This window comes from Tympanuchus pallidicinctus, unplaced genomic scaffold, assembly GCF_026119805.1.
Source record: "Tympanuchus pallidicinctus isolate F22 unplaced genomic scaffold, pur_lepc_1.0 scaffold7, whole genome shotgun sequence".
NCBI lineage: Eukaryota > Metazoa > Chordata > Aves > Galliformes > Phasianidae > Tympanuchus > Tympanuchus pallidicinctus.
Genome location: NW_026294791.1, coordinates 9189859 through 9208604, shown reverse-complemented (window position 1 = coordinate 9208604; position 18746 = coordinate 9189859). Strand labels below are relative to the sequence as shown.

Below are 18746 nucleotides of genomic sequence, written 5' to 3'. Positions count from 1 at the left end.
TGCAGGACCAAGCTTCTTCTCTGAAGAGCCCTTCCTTCACGTTTCTGTTCTGGTGTAAATGTTTGTGCTGAGGCTCCCATATTTGTGGTGGAGGTAGGTGTAGCTTCCCAATAAGAATGGGATATGCCTTCTTGAGTTGTCCTCTGCCATGGAGGAGATGATGAGGCTGCTCTGCTCCCTCCTTCCTGGTTGGAGAAGCAGCAGCCCAGGGCTGGACGCATAAGCTCCTTGCAGCAGTTGTGCTCAGCATCTCTGTCCTGAGGCTGGTGAATGACGTTATCCAAACGTGAAATCAGAGCACTGAGGCACAGAATTGCTAAAATGGTTCTCCCACATCCAGACATGAGGTCAAGGCAAAGCAAGGAGCAGGGCTCTGGAGCCAAATTCCTTCTTCGTTGCCATTCCTTCAGCCTCCCTTGGCATGGTGGCTTGTGGAGGTCGCTGCACTCTGGCCTTGCTCAGCCCTTAAAAACGCAGCACAGGCTGCTCCCAGCTGTCTTCAAGCAAACTCGCATGAGGTGTGCATGCAAAGAGGGAAGCATCAGGGAATTCCTGAGATTGCTGCTGCAGGAAGAGTAGCTCTGAAGTGATACTTATCTTTAGGATACAAGCAGCAGGTTGACGGTAAAATGTCACTAAATGGAATGGTATGTGTCCCAAGTGTGCTGGCCACCACGGGAGCCAGACACATGGGAAGTGACTCTCGTCTTTATTCCATCCCTGGAGGTAGTTCCAGTTTCCTTTATTTACTAATGTTCTCCCTATTTCCCTTGACCTCATTTCCTCTGGCTTTTCGGAAGCAACCATGCAATTATCGCTTGCTTTGGGTTGACCCTTGGCCCCCATGTCCCTTGTTGCTGCTGCTCCAGGAGGCTTTCCTGAAAGCTCAAGTGCAAAATACTCACTCGTGGCCAAAAACCTCTCTCTTGGGAGCTGGGAGCTGTGCTTTGGGCGGAGGATTTGTCCTGAGAGCACACTTAGCAACAAGAACATGGAGTTTAAAGTCTGTTACAGCCGAGCTTTGATCAGCGCTGGGAGATACTGCTGTGGCTGAAGCTCCCTCTTACCAATGCACCCCAGTCTTGTTAATAAATGTATATTTAACAATGTCTGGAGCGTATGAAGTGATAATAACTAAATCAATACCTCCCACATTGATTGTCCAGGATCCCTACAGCGTGACGCACGCAGCAGTGCGGTAATTTTCCAGCTAACTAGCACCCTGATCTACAGCCCTCCTATTGATTGGCCATTGTATCAGGCAGCCTCTGAGCATTATTTCTTATACCTCTATTCAGCCTCCTTTTCTGATTCATTCATTTATTAGTGGACAGGTGCGATTATCTCAGAGTCTTTCCAAAATTGGCTGATGGGGGTCAGCCATTTAGGCCTCTATAAACAAGCCATTTTGTATCTCCTCTAGTTGTTGCAGTGGCAAATTCTTCCCTTTCAAGCTTTGACCATTATTGGGCTAGGTCTGGAGATGAATTGGCTTTTGCTCGGATCTGCTCAAGGATTCCTCTTTTCTCTCTCCTTACTGAGTCTCTTGCTCTTCAAAGGAGAAAGGACAGTTCCATGGGTGGTAGGGAATTTAGCAAGGGTTGAGGTTCCTGCTTGCTCTCTGCTTTGGGCAGGAACCTTGCTTGCTGCCTTCTAAGTTCCAGTAGCCTCACGCATGCAGGAAGAGAGAAACGGATTCCAGAAAGTCAAATTCAGCTTCAGCTTTCATCTAGCATCAGCTTTTTGACAGGGCAGGCTGGAAGGGAAATGATTTTCTCATCCCACAGTAATCTTTAAGTTATAAATAAATAATCCTGTTCCTCCCTCAGACAAAACTAACAGCTTTCTACACTTTCTTTGAAAATTCTGACAACTCTCCCCCGAGGGTGAGAACCCAAACAGGGATATGATAATAATTTATACCAACAAGCGGGAGCAAGTGGATGTTTCACAGCAGGGAGCTCTGTTTCCTACTAAAGCTCTTTCATTTTGCTCCAAAGAATATTTCTTGATACCAAGACTTGAACACACAGTGTCCCTGTCTCCACGTGGTTGCCATCCACCAGGCTATGGTGAAACCTGTGTTTCTTTGCCTTATTCCAGTTTATGAATTTCTGCTATTTTTTAGTAACTCATTTGCGACGAATCTCCTTCTGATTAAAGAGAGCGAGAGCCTTAATGTCAGTGCAATACTCTGCAAACCTTTCCTGGGGAATGCTGGAGGGCCCATGCCTGTATCTGCACTGTGCAGAAATCTGATTTTGCAGCATGCTGGAGTGACACATCCTTGTCTGTAATGCTCCCTGCATCTCATTTGCTAAGCATTACTGCCTGCCCTTGCTTTTAGGTTGGCAAGTTGCTTTTTTCACCAGCCTTGCAGCCATGAAAATACACTTGCCTGCCCTCAGCACAGTGCCTCTGTGACAAAAGAGATAATGCTGCCCATCAAAAATGACCCTAGGAAATGGGAAAGCAGTGGTTGTAAAGCTGCTTTTATAGCCTCCCTGTTGGCACAACGTCTGTTGCTTTTGGTTTTCTCCTTTTCAGTATTAGAAACCAACAAGCTAGAGCAGCACTGTGTGGATCCTCTGTAATGCAGATCTTGTGTTTCACAAGTCTGATGGTCAGCAGCGGCCTCTGTTCTTTAAGGGGAAGAGCAGCTCCTGTTGCCCACGCACAGTTAGCTCACCAGCTTGGAGGAGCGCCCAGAGCCTTGTCCCGTGTGTTTGCTCCCATGGAATCGCTCACAGGAGACAGAAAACAACTAACAGAATCTATTATTTAAGTGTTCACGTCTTGCAGAAACTTGCTTTCTATGCAGTTGGCAGCACTAGTCCTGTTGTGCCGCTGTGGTGTGTTTGGAACTGTTTAGTAGCAGACCTCCAAGAATTCACACTGGGTTTTTCAAGGACTCTTTTTCAATGCACGTTTGAATCTTGCTCACTTTTTCCTCTGTTGCTCGCCTGTTGTGAGATCCTTTTCCCTCTGAACTCTTCACAATTTTGTGTGCTCAGTGATGCTCACTCTCCATCATCTTTTGCAGAATTACAGAAGACTCTGCAGTGACAACATTTGAAGCACTAAAGGCTCGTGTCCGTGAGTTAGAAAGGCAGCTTTCCCGTGGGGACCGCTATAAATGTCTCATTTGCATGGTGAGTAGCACTCCACTTGTGGTAATGAATCAGAAGTGCCCTGGTGTCTTTGCCTTATCTTTGCTAAGGAGGGAAGTTTTTTCCTTTCTCCTTTTTCTGGGGAGGGGAGAAGTCACCCTCATCCCTGTACGCTATGAGGAATCTCTTTCCTTTTGAGTGTAAGTGCCTGGTTGTTTTAGAAATTGGACTTTCTGTGCCCATTAGATTGCTCCACTGACTTTTACAGCCAAGAAAACCCCCACTTTGGAAAGCTTTCAGGCTCCCCAGAGAGAATTCCCAGATACCCGTGTTCTCTTCTCTTTCCATACATAAAAGGGTACATTCCATGATCTGAGACCCACCCTGCGATTTGGGAAAAGAATGTTGCCTGTTTAAAAGTTGTCCTGCTTCCTCTGTGGTGATGCTGTAGCCTCCGTAAAGAAAGGCAGCAGCTCCCTCTGATGGTCTGAGCTTGCAAAGCGTTTCATCTCCTTGTTAGGTCTTCGTTCTGCGGATGGCAGGAGAAAAATCTGCTTGGTAGAGGGCTCCCTCTGCAACTTGAGCTTGATGCATGGTGCTGCCTCTCCCACCTGTGACTTGTGGGTATGGGGGTAGCAGTTCCCCTGCCTTGTCCCATGAAAGGCACAAGAGTTCACTGCTGATTTTCAGGGGCTTATTAGCAATCATGGAAAGCACTTGAGCGCTCTGCTGAAGTAGCAGCAGCGTTACTGGGATGTAGTTAAGCTGTTGCTGCAGAGTAGAGAGTTGTGATAAGGGTTAATCTTACCCTGTTGCTGTTTTTCATATGATCTGGTGACCCTTCTGATGAGAATAACAGCAGGTGGCCACGGCAACTTCAGATGCTCTTGCGATAACTGTGCTGAGCCAGGTCACCCCTTGAGTGGATTATGGGCTTCCAGCAGGTCTGAGAAGCCAGAGACTTTCTACCTCTGCTGTACAAACATTGCTATCTCTGCTCAGTTCTTAAGTGGAAAGTCAGCAGAAGTTTGTTAACACGAGACCCTCTTAATTCTGCTTTGTTTTTCCTTTGCCTCACGCCTCATGGTAGATCAAGATCAGACCTCTCTTGCTTGGCTAATGGATCATCTGTAGTCTGATGCCATCCCTACAAAGAACAGTGTTGCAGTGGGATTGGGAATGAAGAATCAGTAGATCCCTGCTGTGGAAATAACCTATTTGCTTCTTCTCATTCAGGACTCCTACACAATGCCCCTGACTTCCATTCAGTGCTGGCATGTGCACTGTGAAGAATGCTGGCTGCGGACTCTGGTGAGGCTCTTAGCTACTTTCTCATTGACTAACAGACTTCTCCCTCTCTTTTGGGATACTTTATTTTAAATCACCATGGGGAAAGATGCTTTTTGCTTTATTTTAAACAACCTAAGTGCTGTGCATGCAGGCTTTAATGTCTTTGCCACTTAACACCTCACTCTAGCTTTGATTTCGGTGAGCTTTGTTTGAGTCATCGTTACCAAAGCACAATCCTGCTCACTGCTTGCTCTTCTGCTGCTGTGAGGGCAGCCTTGCCTTCCGGCAGTGCCCTGTGTGGCATCCATGCAGAGGGAAAGCTGTGGGAACGGAGGCCAAATCCACTGAGATGCAAGGAATGCGTAGCTTCTGGGAAACCTAATGTTCACCTGAAACAAAGCGAATCGTCTTCAGGATAGACAACAGAGACAGAGGCTTTTATGAATATGAATCAGTGGGTTTTGGATTATTTGAAACAGCGCTGTGCAGTTTCCAAGCTTACACCATTCTGTTTGGAAGATTGGGGATTACCTTGAACACTGAGTAGGTGACCCAGTGCAGTGGTGATTTATACATGTGCTGAAGGACGTCAGGTTGAAATTTAAGGTGTTATTAAATATGGTGTTTTCCTTTCCTTTGTTAAAACTGGGGGCTTTATAATCAGCTTTTCATTTCCCCTGTGCAGCTGATTTTCAGGCTTTCATTTCACTCAGTCAGTTGTGCTTTCTAGTTCTCTTGTTAGCAAGATGATAAGGCGTTGGGCTGCAACAAATGTAAGGGAATGCCACTCCTAAAAAGTGTTCCTGTAAGGCATTACAAAATCTACTTTATAGAACATGTTGTGTTCTTGGAATTACGATTAAGCCAATCTTGCTCCTTTAAATCCTGCCTTTTAAAAATCTTGTCCAAGAAAAGTTACCAGGATGGTGAAGTGCCTGTGGGCTTCAGTACTAATAGCAACTCAATAACTTGGCTATCCCTTGGGCTGTATTTTATAGCTCTTCAGCTACACCCCGTCACTACTTAGATTATACAAGCTTTTGTAAACATTTTAGCAGCATGTTATAAAAGACACATATGTGGCCACGTAGCTGTGAGGTGTTTGGATGAATGTGCGCTCTGCCACCTTTGCTAAGTGAGGACTAATCTTGTTCCTCTGCAGTGCTTCAAGCAGAGGATAAAACACTAATTTCTTTTTACTCGAGTCTCTGCCGTCTCTTCTTTCCAGCAGCTGTAAGTGATGTTTTAAATCTGTCACGCCAATTTCAGATTGTTCTTAGGCTCAGCAACTTCAGTCAGGTCCCTTTCTTTCATGGTCATAAGAACTGGAAAACCTCACTCCAGGTGCTGAGGGGTTGACGTGTCTGGGTACCTGGGGGAGCACACGGCTCTTCTGCCGAGCGGGCGGGATGGGAGCAGGACAGCAGGACAGCAGGACAGCAGGACAGCAGGACAGCAGGACAGCACATTAGGGCTTGGCACTTGCATAGGGGAAGCAATTAATAAGTGGCTACTCATGTGTTCCCCAGCCCCAGCCTCTCTCTGCAGCCCCCAATTTATTACACCAGGCCTTTTCACAAGGCGTGCTTGCGCTCTTTCCCGTCTCAAAAAAAATCTCCCAGCCTGTGTTCGCATGTTTCTAATGTAACCATTAAAATGTAGCCCGAAGACAGCAATAAAAACCCTGGAACGCCTTGGTGCTTTTGTGTCTTGATCAAAGTCAATGTGTGTAATCTCGTTAAGACTGCCCTCCTTCCCCCCTCCTTTTTTATGAATTTAATGGCATGCAGCAGCTGGGCTCAGTGTTTAATGCTCACCAACCTGCATTGTTCTAATTAAGGTATCTCCTTTTATTTCGGGCACAAAAGAGACTCTTGTTTTTTTTAACAAGCGAGGAGCTGTGGGATAGTGTGTGTAATAATCGCCACTGTTACCTTTCCCTGGGAATAAAGCTGGCTCCCCAGCAGGGCAGGAGGGGGATCGGAGGGAGCCTGCGCGTGTAGCACACATGGAAAGGCTTGGCAGGGGGAGAGGGGCAGCATTTTTCTTCTGTTGTGCAATAAACAATTCGTTGGAGTTCATGGGAGCTGGGCCTGGTGGGTCGTGCAGGGCTTCCAACACTCTGGAAAGCAGCCATCCCTGCTGCTGCATCCTTCATGTGCCTCTGTTCTGTGCACTGACAAATCTGGTACTGAGTTAGAGTGTGAGTGGGTTTGCGTGAGAGAGGAGAGTGGTGAGTTGAGCGTGGCCTTGGAAATGGAGGCTCCACGTGCCTGGGAGCACTTGTTAGCCTGAGTGAGATGTTGAGGATAGGATAAAATCTGATGCTGACGTTTGTCACGGAGCAAGGGAGAGAAAAGTGATTTTCAGAGTTTGGGGTTTTGGTATTTTCTAGGATGCAGTACTGGAAGAATCTGAGCATCTCTAGTATCCTCAGGTTGCTGTCGTGTCTGAGGGCACTGGTGAGGATTAGGTCTGTACAGCACTTAGGCTCCCTGAAAACACTTCTTGGACTTCAAGTTCTTGACGTCCAGTTGCAGATTGTTACTGTTCTCCCTCTGGTGGAGGCAGGGAGGCGTTTGTAAACACTGCACATGGCTGCTGGGCTCCTCAGCTCAGGTACTGGAGCTCAGTGCACCAGACTGACTCCAAGTCCTGGCAGTGAAGCATCCACCAGAGCTGGTTCCTTCTTTCCATCCTGTCACTCTGGGTTTGCTGCAGAGCAGAAAGGGGCCCTGAAGATGAGTTAGGGGAACAGAGATGGTGGTGCTGGTCAAGTCAGCCAGCACATCAGTACCATTGGACGTTTGCAGACAGCTCTCCTCTCGTGTGGCCTTTGAGGAAGTGAGGATCTGTCTATCCACCCAGCATCAGGAGTGGAGGAGTAAGGAGTTTGCTCTCCTTCCTGAGGGCTGTGGTGTGGAGCACACAGGCGTGGGGTGTGCCATGCATACCACATGCACTGAGCTGCTAGCCACAACACTCTGGTTGTGGCTTGGTCCGTGCTGGTCATTGCTTGCTGGTTGTCTGTGGCACCTGACATCGTGGTGTACATTCATGTACAGCACTAAGTGCAGACAGAGGGCTAATGATAGCATCAGGTTGCACAGAAACGGGGATTTGAGTCTTGAGTGAGCTCGCTGCCATCCCTTGTGGGAGCTGGGTGCCTGCTCTCAGCTGGCTGTTGGACTGCTTCCACATGTGTGGCATGAATCTCCCTTTGGAAGATGTTTGGCTGCCCCTTCTCTATCCTTTCCCATTAGCTGAGAGGCCCCCTGCAGCTACTCGGGGGTGAGTCTATTTTCTTTCTCCTGGGATGAATGCTCTGACAGGAGAGATGGGTGATCTGCTGCACTGCTTTTCTGGGGAGGTTTGGAGCCACTGTCTGTGGTGGTTTGGGAGAGCAAGTTTGATGTGTGTCTGTCAAAAGTAATTCAGGTTGAGGTGGTCTTCCCAGGGGAATGGATTCTTGAGTTCTTGAAGGCCCTCGGAGCTGCTCTCTGTCATCTCCCAAACTCCGGTATCCTTCCTTAGGAAATAAATGGAATTAAGAGTGAAGTCAGGCTGCTGTTGTCCAAGCTCAGAGCTGTTGTGGGTGTGACGTGCAGGGCTGAAGGGGGAGGTTAATTGGAGCAGGTGCAGAGTTTCCTTCTGGCCTGTAGAGCCAGAGCCAGCATTTCCCTTGTGCACCCGCTGGTCCCAGGCTTGTACTTCCCTGTCTCAGGCTTATTCGAAAATGACGACTGCGAGAGCAGGAAAAAATCGCTTTTAGAAAGCCTTCATCACAGAATGTGCTTTCAGGGGATCCATCAATAGGTGCGCATTCTCTGCAGTTGACACGTTTATGTCTTTGCTAGATGACACCGCTGCGTTCTGAGCCTTTCAGCTTTTTCCAGGCTGTAACGCTGCGCGTCCCACGCGGGCTTGGAGCATTTGTCTAAGAAACGGTGCAGATCGAGAGCGGGCCTTCAGGGCCTTCACAGGGCCTTCCTGAGCCGGCAGCTGCATGGAGGGCGCTGCACTCCGTCCTCTGTGTGCCCAGGTGCTGTGGGGCTGCCCGCTTTCTTGCCATGTATTTCAGGTTTGGCCTGCGGCGCCCTGCGGCAGCGAGCTCCGTGCTGTGGGGAGGCTCTGTGGGAAAGGACGCGGTGCCGTTGGCTGTAGCCCTGCACCTGCAGGTGTGTGAGAGGCAGAGGGCCCCGGCTGGATACGTCACCCCAGGGCTCAGCTGCCCTCCTGGCAGAAGCTGGCTCTTGGCTCCCATCAGCTCCGTTTCTCCTTCCGATAAAGCATGGAGCTTTGAGCCCAGGCTTAATGGTGGCACTGCGTAGGCGAGCTGGCTGTGCGCTTCTTTCTTCTCTGTGCCTCTTGGCGTATTCTGTTTGCAAACAGCCCCACGGGACAGCAGGAGGTGCCTGAGCCCTTCCCTTTCGGTGTTGTTCCCTTGGTCAATTCGCAGCAGACATCACGCAATTATTTTTTTTATTTTATTTTAAAGAGCAGCTTTTAGGCAGAATCCTCCAATCCTTCCTGGCACCGCGTGAGCCCCGACGACTTCTCAACATCTCAGCTCTCGTTAATGTATTTTTCAAACTGCTACCCCAAGTGATTAGCCCGTATTGTGGATCAATCACTTGCCAAATTTTAATTAAGAAAGGAGGAGAAAAAATAAACTCCTTCCCCGTTCCAACCCCTTTGCTTTGCTCTGTAACAGCCCCGGAGCAAACTTCTTGCAGCAGAGCTTTATAAACCCCTCCAAAGTGGGCTTTATAATGGAAAAGCTGAGGTGGCCTTTACTGCAGCACACGCAGCTATAACACATTAAGGCTTTTCCATGAAGCGATGATGAAAGGAGCAGAAGGACCTGGAAAAAAAAAAAGAAAAAAAAAAAGACTGAAAGAAATGGCCGACAGGTGGGACTTATTATTGCACAGTGTTTTCATTTCAAGGGAAAAGTTTAGTAACCCCAGCTGGCAGGTGAGCAGTGGGGGGGCACACTCATTTTCATTGTGCCTGTGTGTGTGTGTACAAGTTTGTGTGCCTCTCTGCGAGACGGAGGAGCTGAAATGCTGGTGGCAGGGAATGTTGTGCACTGATATCAGAAGTCAGGTGTAAGGAATGGGGTTCTAAATGATTTCAGTCTAAAAAGGAGTAATCAGGACTCAGTTGTGAATTTAACACACTGCTATGGGGAGAGGATGATAGCTTTGTCTATAAGAAAAAGGATTCCTCCTGGGTACAAAGTCAGTGTTTTTGCTCAAGCTGTTGAATGCCAGAGAGTTCCAGAGAGACCCGGGGACTGGGCCTCAGGTGTCCAGGAAGAGCCCTCCCTGCGTGCAGGTAAAAAGCATCCATTGCTCTGTGGTCAGGTCAGGTATTGCAGAGTAACCAAACTGGGTCCGTCTGTGTGTTGCTGGGTCCTGCCTTCTGGTGTGGTTGAAAACGTGGCTCTGAAAGCCCACCTGCAGCTCTCACGTGGGGAGAGTGGAACCCCAAAGCCACCAGCATGTAGTGCAGAAGGGGCTGAGGTCCTGGGGTCGGGCAGGATAAGTCCACCCATCTTCTCTTTCCCTGGGGCGTGAAGGAATTGCAGATGTGACCTTGCTTTGCTGCTGAAGAGGGACCTGGACAGGGCATCTTTCCTTCCAAAATGTCCCGTGTTGAGCTGATTCAGCCTGCACAAGGGAGGCTACCTGGGGCACAGGGATCACACAATCCTCCTCCAGATCCCAGAATGGAGCAGCGTGGCCCTGTGCAGCACGAGGGGGCATGGGGCAGTGCTCAGCCCTGGAAGTCAGGGCAGCCCCATTTCCTGCGCTGCCGGTGCTGGAGATGGGCACAGCCCCACGGCAGCTCGCTCTGTCATTTTTCCCACCAGCTGGCTGTCACATCTGCCAATCTGAGGCTGACCCCGATTCTTGTTAACACCCCATTGCTGTCAGGCTCGGTGACAGGCAGCACACCCGCTGCTGGTTCACGCTGTGTGCTGCTTGTGTCAGCCTCCCGCTGCGCGGCCCCGCTTGGAGGTCACTGCTCGCAGCTCACCGGGGCATAGCAGGCCCAACCTCTGCCCCGCTGTGTGCACAGCATGGGGGGAGCAGGGCGGGGATTCCACCTGAACCACTTTGGTCCCCCAACAGCTGTGCTGCTGGTCTGTGTTCTGCCCTGCTCAGCCCGGCTGGGGGGTCAGGGGTTGGCCGTGCTGCCCCTGCTCTGCTGTGTGAGGCTGAAGGTGAGGTGGTGGGTTGGTTGGTTGGTGCTGTTCCCGCAGTGCATCACGCTCATGCTGTCGTCCCATCTGCTGCCCGCAGGGTGCCAAGAAGCTGTGTCCCCAGTGCAACACCATCACATCCCCCGGAGACCTTCGGCGCATCTACTTATGAAGGACGCAGCAGGAGGGCGGCTCTCGGCTCAGCTCAGCGCACCCACGGGGAGAGGAACGACCAGGAAAAAAGGAAAGGAAAGAGAAAAACAAACAAACAAACAAAAAGACGTTTTAAAAACGTAAGGAAACAAAACCAGAGACTCCAGACACGGACTCGAGGACGCGGGAGCAGCGAGAGCCCCGGCTCCCACCTGCAGAGCCCCTCTGCGGCGGGCGAAGCCGACCCCGTTGTTGTGCAACCCCTTTTTTACTGCAGTGTTCCCCACCCGCCGCGGCTCGGAGCCCTCCTCCTTCAGACTGTGTTGTGACCACTCTGCCCCCAGGACGCTGGGGAAGGGACCCTTGGCAGCAATGTTAAATAACCTGTAACTCGTGTCCTTCGTTCGGTTTCCATTGGGTTGGTTTATTGATTTGGTTCTGTTCCGTTTGGGTTTGGTTGTTTTGTTTTTGGTTTTTGTTTTTTTATTGGTTTATTTTTTTATTTTTGTGGTGTTCTAGTGATTAAAAAAAAAAAAAAAAAAGGTTTAAAGGAAAGAAAAAAAAAAAAACCCACACCCAGGCAGAAATGAAGCACATGTAATATAGATTATATATGTTTACAATGTTGTGTATAAATGGGATAGACTCAAACATTGCATACTAATAAGTTTCCCTTTTGTTTTTCTTTTTTGGGTTGTATTTTTTTTAAAGAAGAAGAAAGAAAAAAAAATGAGCAGAGAACATTAAACCCATATTTTTCTTGGTTCAGCAAAGTTTTGGCATTAAAGTCATTAGTTTAAAAAAAGTATATATATACATATATATAATATAAATGGTTTAATGTTCTGTGGTGTATATTTCCTCATTCAGATATGAAGTTAACAGCTTTTAGTAATGGCTGTAGCATTGCCCATAACTTACAGAACTTATGGGGAGTAGAGGAGGTGCATTTTTGTCATTAGTTGTAGCTAATGGGGCTATTTATAATAGAATCGTTATCCCTGAACCACGCGGCTCTCAGCTCCCCCCAGGGGGCCGGGCAGGGTGGGGGCCCAGCAGCCCCATAGAGCTCTGCCCCAGGCTCTGCTGCACCCCTTCCTCCCCCCTGGGCGCAGGGTTGGCTGGGCTTGGCGTTGCTCTCCTCCCTTCTAGGTCTCGTTTTCTGGCTGGAGCTGCTCCACGTGCTGTGGGGCAGGGCTGTGCCAGCCTGAGGTCGCAGGTCGCACAGCCCCAGCTTCTTCCACACCGTCCCTCATGTTCATCCCCATCGCCCGTACCCTCAGCCGTAACCAAAGCTGCCATCTGGCCTCTTCTGTTGTTCCTTTTCATTTACAGGACCCAAGAAGCAGCTGTTGATCCGTTTCCTGTGAATGCGTGCTCCCTGCCTCGGCTCTCCTCTCACCGTGGGGTCTGCTGGGGTCCGAGCTCCCCGCGGGGGATGCTGCTCTCCCCATACCTGAGGCATCACTCTGGGCACAGCCCTGCATGGGCAGCACAGCCATGCACTCTTGGTTCTGGGCATGAAGCATCTTGGCTGTGGCCGGTAAAGGGGAGCTGGGACCCCATGGGGTCACTGGAAGATCAAGCACGCCTTGGGCACAGCATGTCCTGTGGGGGCACAGCATGTCCTGTGGGGGCACAGCGTGTCCTCAGGGACCCTTTGCCACCTGCATGCCATGAGCCTGGTGCTTTTTTGCAGAGCTGTTTTCCTCAATGCCTCTTGCAGTGTTTTCAGAATGATTCCACTGCATCCCCCCAAACCAGGATCTGTGTTCTTTAAGCATCCAGCTCACGGTGTCCGGCTTTCCGTGCTCTCAGCAGCCTTTGCCATGGAGGATTTGCAGCTTTCCCTGCTAGGAAGGGTGATGGGGGGGACCTGCTTTTTCAGGGGGCACCAAGGGTTGGGAGATTCCAACAGAGAAAACAGCTGAGGGCCCAGCTGGGATCACAACCCAGTTGGAGTGCAGTGGGCTGGAGGGCAGATTCCTCCCTCCCTGCCCTTCCTTGGAGCCAGGGTTCCTGGTGGGTGTTGCGGACCAGCTCTGTGTACCGATGTGTAAAACCATACGTAACCCATCCTTGTTCCTTCATTTCGGTTCTTTTCTGTTTCGTTTGGTTCTTTTTGGTCTTATGTTTTTATTGTAAAGCCATCCCCTGTTTTCAAGGGGGGAGGGATAAAGGGGGGGGAGAACAAGGGGGACTCACCGCCTCTCCTGTAACGATTTTAATCCATTTAAAAAGAAGAAGGAAAATAAAAGAAAAAGGAAAAAAAATAGTAAGTAAAAGCCCGGAGTTACCTATCTCTGCCCAAAGAACCCAGTTGCACAAAGCGATATTGCGGTGTGTCGATGATTGTGTGTCGGTGTATATTATACAAAGAGGTACTTGTCACTCCCGTTTGTAAACTACATTTGACATTAATTAAACACGTATAAATCTTTGGGGCGTGCCGCCCTGCTCTCTCTGTCTCTCCTTTCGGGGACCGGGGGGGGTGTTGGGGTGGCATCTACCTGCAGTGCTGCGTCGCCGCCCCAGCACGGCTGGGACCCCCAGCAGAGGACACATCCCGGGGGGGCTCCCCCTGTGGGCATCCACATCCTTGGGCGCTCTGCTGGGAGGCCCCCAGCCCCAACAGATCCATAGTGCTGCATTTGGGGTCACGGTGTGGGGTTACCGCAGCAGCTGGGGGTGCAGGGGGGGCTGGCGCCGGTGCTGTCGGTGTACAAACATGGCGCAGACGGATCGATGGCTGCGTCCCGCGGGACGGGATCCCCAAGGCCGAAGTGGGGGGGAGAGGGGGGCGTTCCGGTGTTCTCCCATCTGCTCCGGCCCAGAGGGCGCAGTGAGGGCTGGGAGCGCCCCTACACACCCCAGCCCACCGCCAGCCCTCCGCCCTCACCGATATTGTATTTGAAATCTCTCTGGGAAGCGGAGGGCGGTGATGTATCGGAGGTGTTATTGAGAAAATGCAAATGCGTAATAGCGGGCGGCGGGGGCCTCGTCCATCACCCTTCTGGGGGATCCATATCTAATTAACGGTAATGAATGAGGGAGCCCACCTAATGACAGCCCGCCGCTTTGTGATGGAAATGAGGCAATCCCATTAGGCAAAACACTTAATTAAACAAACCGCTCGGAGCGCGGCACGGGGCAGGGCCGGCCCTCGGGGTACCGCACGTGGGGACCCCCCGCGGGGCTCTCCTTCCCCAGCGCGGTTCCCGGCGGGACGCGCGTCCTCTGCTCCTGCTCCACCGGCACCGCAGCAGGCAGGGCTCGAGGTTAATTCCTTATCAATAGCGCATCGGCAGCTCATCCATCACCGGGAGGGCGGCGCCGGGAGGATCGCGGGGCGCCGCTCCCCGCACGCCGCACCGAGAGCCGCTGCTGCCCCCTGGCGGTCCGCGCTCCGCCGCCGGCCTCGGCCACGAGAGCTGACAGCCCGTTTGCCGTCCCGGGAAGGCAGCCCTCAGGCCGACCCCTCAGGCAGCTCTCACGTACCCCACACACCCTCTAAAGCCGCACGTTTCAACTCCGGGGCTCCTTCCTGCCCATCTCGGGGCAGGGATTTAGAGCTGGCCGCGATGAGCACACGGTGCCGACACAGGGTAACCTCTCACCTTACAGCTGTTCTCTGCCTTTATCCTCCTTCGCTCCCCCCCAGTAAACAGCCAAAGCCAAATGTGGCTGAAGGGCAGTGCAAGGAGCTGCATTTGTGCTTTGTACCACCAGTACACGGGCAGCAAAGACTGATCATCCAAAGAGAACATTACGGGAAAAACACTGGATTTCACGGTCAGCTGTGGGCTGGCTCCCACAGGAAGTGAGTTAAGGAACACCCAGTACCAACCACAGCTCCAAAAGACAGTTTCATTTTCCTCTGTGGCTCCACCTTTCAGTTTCTGGGATCTTTTGGATTTCAGCTGTGCTGTTTCCCTGTATTTTCAGACTGTAGAATCACCAAGGTTGGATGCACAATCCAGGCTGCTCAAAGACAAGCAGCAATAAACACTCCCCAGGAAAGCAAAAGTACTGAGAACAACACACGACAAGACAGAGAAGAAACAAGGCACATCCAAAAGGTTAACGATTTTTTTTTTTTGGTTCAAGAACACAAAAGTTACCACAAACATTTGAGGTCTGCTCCAGGGCGAGGGAATCAGTGCTTTGGCTGCTCTCAGAGCTTTCATAGAACCAGACAATGCCAAGAGATGAGGGAAATCTTGGAGAGCTACTTCTGTTTGCTCAATGCAAAATGAAAGAAACAGCAGAGAGGGGAAGAAAACAAAGAGACTGCAGAGTGTCTGCTGTATTGTAGAATCAGTACCAGGCCACAGAACATCACACTGGACACGACACACAGATATGGAGAACATCACAAGACAGGAGGAAACAAGCAACACTCCGTGTGAAAAAAACCACCACCTCAGGGCTCAGATTGCAGCACCTTCAGTTGTTTAAATTACTCCAGATCTACTTTTTGCTATGTTGTGGCCGGCTCTCAGACTTGTAACTGATGGGGAAGAAAAGCACAAAGTCTTTGCTTTCCTCCCTTCAACGACATAAAGGCAAAGGGGATGGCATTCCTCACAATCTGAGCAAGCAGAGGCCGTTACAGCACTAAGGAGGCAAGGTCCTGACGCAGTCAGACAGGAAAGTCGTGCAGAGGGTGCTGTAGTAGGTGGGATACACCCGCAGATGGCTGACGTGAGCCGAATCTGTGAAGTCCACAGCCTTCACAGGGACACCGAGCCGCTGCCGCGCGTCAGCCATGTGCTGAACATCACTGGCACTGATGATGGCATCCGCCTGGGAGTAGAGGTAAAGCTCCGGCCACCGGGAGGGCGCCTTCAGCAGGGCATCATAGTGGCTCTCGTGGATGAAGCGAGTCAGTGGGTACAGCAGGATCTGCAGCAGGACAACTGCAGTAGCAAAAGTGAGCATAAGGAGATACCTGAGCAGCACGTTCGTGGATGTCAGGACAGTGGCCAAGGCACGAAGGGCTCCTCTCAAATTCCTTCTGCCAGGGGCACTATCAAAAACAGCGCCTGCCACTTTGAGGTTCTTAAAGGGCTGCTGAGTGTGAAGCGCCTCAATGATGTAACGGTAGAGCATGGCACCACCGTTGCTAAAGACGTGGAAAAGCACCGGCCTGTTCTCAATGCTGTAGTCAAAGAGCAGCTCCAGGAGTCTCTTGGCTGGCGTGTGGAGGGATTTGAAGCCAAAGCTCTCAGCGAAGAATATCGTCCTCCACGGAGCTGTGTAGCGGATGACAGTGCACCCCTAAACAGAAAGAGAACCCACACGTATTTGGTTCGGGCTGTAAATCACATGGAGCAGGCGAGCTGCTGTACCACAAACTGACATTTGGAACACATTTCCAACCGAAATCATGGGGCCAAGAGACTCTTTAGTGCTATTAGCAAAGCATCAGCACGGAAGGCGTTGGACTCGATGATCCTCATGGGTCCTTTCCAACTCAGAATATTCTAAACTCTACGAATGGGATTCTATTAATCATAACAGTGCAAAGACTTATCAAAAGCCTTCTACAACAGCAGCAGGCTTGAATGATGTCCCAGATCCTTTCCAATCTTCTGTTGTCACCTAAACTCAGCGGCATTATGCACCGACAAACACAAGGCCAAGGCACCAAGGCGGCCTTCCCTCCCAGAGCTCCCTTGTCACTGAATTAAGCAGAAGAGAAGATATCAAGTTCTTCAAACCAAGCTCTCTATACTGCCTTGCCAGGGTTGCAGCCACTTCCTCATTAAGGCTCTAAGAAAAGCTTTCCTATCCTTTCTCAATATCAGCAACTTTCCGACAGAAAAGTATTTCCACAGCAGCTGGCGTGCTGCCACAGAATGTGAGCCTCACCCAATCAGCAGCATTTCTTAGTCGCAATAATTGCTTAACAATTAATTCTTCACCAGAACCAACCGATCTGTGACTCTCACACTGGATTACACATTAACAATACACTTGTTTATGAACAAATTTAACCACCTGTAGTTGAAACAAGTTTGGATGAACATTCTTGCATGCTGACCAAAAAAAAAAAAAAAAATCAAATACCTCCCAATACCACAAGCTGGGGACATTCCAGTAAGATAAATGATTAGAAAGGAAGACACCATAATTTAAAGAACCAGCATCTAGACAGACCTCTAGTTCAAGTTGCTAACAAGCAGGTATTTCTGTCACAGGGCACCTGTTTCAGACAAGTTACAACAAATTTGAATGAACATTTATATGAACTATCAGCAGAGAAAGGAAAAGCAGGAAGAGCAAAAGCTGCTGATACATCTGCCGTGCCCCAGCCTGGCCTTGCAGTCTACGCTGCTGCCCATTAGCAAGCAGTAAATGCATTTCCTTTCCCAACATATTTCCCTGCTTGGACAGCTAATGCAGTTAACTTTAAAAGCCTCAGAACACTCCAGTGATTCACAGAACCACAGAAAACTTCTCCAAAGCAGTATTTTTATCTCAGCTGCATGCACAAAGATGACATCAGCAGCTGTTAGGTAACACTGCTGCTGGACACAAGGATCTTACAAGGACAACAGGAGCTCACCACCTAATGACTTCAGATGCAGAGGGTTTACAGCGATTTCACCAACACGCAGCACAAAGACAGCGTAGAACAGGGACAGTGTCCCCAAGAGCTGTACGACAGTGCCACGAAAGCAGAAGCAAGCTGCTCACCTTCTGACTGTACAATGCGCTGTACTTGGCCAGATGCCTGTCCTGGCAGCCTGCCCAGCCCAGAAGGATCACCACGGGCTGCCCATCTGCGTGCCCTTTCTCCGTGCTGCTCTCTGAAACATTTTAAATTAATTAGCCTCAAGTCTGCTAGGATCTGAAGGTGAAGCAACTTGCCTGGTGACAAAGCTGAACGTAACAGGCGGCTCCCCAGCCCGCTGCGAGCTCACGGCTCCTGTCTGGGCGAGCACAGCACTCTCAGGAGCACCACAGGCCTCGCTCCCCCTATGCACCTCCAAATATCCTACGGACCCTCTAACCCGGGTCCCACGCTCCCCAACCCCACGAACCCCTCAGGCTCAGCCTTCTCCGCCCCCGGTTCCCCCCCAGATCTCCTCTCGATCCCGGTCCCGCACCGCGGGCCGCCCCCGGCGCCAGCTCCACCGCTGCCTTCAGCCCGCGAACCCCCATCACTGCCCGCTGCCCGCCTCGCATCCACCCGCTGCTTCCGCTCTCCCCACCGGAAGCTCCGCCCCCTCACGGCTCGCAGCCAATAGGAAGGAAAAGCACCTCTCTCGCATCATCCTTCTTCCCCTCCCCTCCCCGCCTCCCACTTCCGTAGCAACGCGCCCTTAGCAACAGCCGTGGGTCGGGCGTCCCGCCTACCGGGCGAGAAAGCTCCCTTCTATTGGTCCGATAGGAGGCCGCGGAGTGCGAGGATTGGCTGGACTAGGTGTCGGTTATTCGGCGGGTGTCCGCCCATCGCGGGAAGGTGAGGGCCTCGGGGCCGGGCGGGCCGTGTGGGGCCATAGGGCGGGATGCGGGGCGGCGATCGTCAAAACGTTTTCAGGATGCGCTGTAGCACGGAATGAACGAGTATCATGTGGGCAGGGGCTGTTCCGGCAGCAGCCAGGACTGATGGACCACAGCACCTCCAGCAGACCGGTGCCGTCCTTCCTGAGCTCGTTCTCCTTTGCCGTGCCCTGGCGGGCAGCCCTTCGTGCCGCCGCCGCCCTCGCGTCCTCAGGACTGTGCTGCTATTTCTGAATAGCGGCCGTGAGCGCGGCTTTCGAATAGGACAGCGTTATACCGGCGGCTTCTCCAACATAAATATAGAAGCCTTAATTTAGAATCAATTTGGGGACGTCTCAGGCTGTAAAGTTCTCTTAACAAGATCTCTGCCGAGGACAGAGCAGCTCTTTATGGGACTGTAAATTTCGTGCAGACGGTCCCTGTGAAACGCAGGCTCCTTCTGCTCGCTGGCTGTTCTCTCCATATCAATC

At 51.0% G+C, this 18746-nt stretch overlaps 2 protein-coding genes across 8 annotated transcripts in view; one reads left to right on the top strand and one right to left on the bottom strand.

The window, feature by feature from the left end:
• RNF220 (ring finger protein 220) overlaps positions 1-13205 on the top strand; it is a 164087-nt gene extending 150882 nt beyond the window's left edge. For 4 of the 7 annotated variants that reach the window (XM_052666128.1, XM_052666123.1, XM_052666126.1 and 1 more), the window contains 3 exons: positions 3044-3152; positions 4347-4421; positions 10712-13205. In XM_052666128.1, coding sequence (XP_052522088.1) covers positions 3044-3152; positions 4347-4421; positions 10712-10783 — 256 coding nt within the window. In that variant the 3' untranslated portion in view covers positions 10784-13205. Of the gene's footprint in view, positions 1-3043; positions 3153-4346; positions 4422-4673; positions 5924-10711 lie in introns of those variants that run through there. The other 3 variants (XM_052666122.1, XM_052666124.1, XM_052666127.1) reach the window with 1 other exon arrangement.
• A 1850-nt stretch (positions 13206-15055) lies between these two features.
• Positions 15056-17996, bottom strand: TMEM53 (transmembrane protein 53). The gene is made up of 3 exons (XM_052666146.1): positions 17880-17996; positions 17467-17579; positions 15056-16044 (listed from the first exon to the last, which is right to left on the bottom strand). The coding sequence occupies exons 1-3, from the start codon at positions 17956-17958 to the stop codon at positions 15382-15384; spliced, it is 855 nt and encodes a 284-aa protein (XP_052522106.1). The 5' UTR covers positions 17959-17996; the 3' UTR covers positions 15056-15381.
• Positions 17997-18746: the final 750 nt, after the last annotated feature.

Bases quoted from the DNA above. Each gene is read 5' to 3' on its own strand.
- TMEM53 (XM_052666146.1), bottom strand. From the start codon at position 17,958: ATGCGAGGCGGGCAGCGGGCAGTGATGGGGGTTCGCGGGCTGAAGGCA. The intron at 17,580-17,879 runs GTGCGGGACCGG...AAAATGTTTCAG, and splicing joins GGCGCCGGGGGCGGCCCGCG to AGAGCAGCACGGAGAAAGGG. The intron at 16,045-17,466 runs GTGAGCAGCTTG...CTTTCTGTTTAG, and splicing joins GCGCATTGTACAGTCAGAAG to GGGTGCACTGTCATCCGCTA.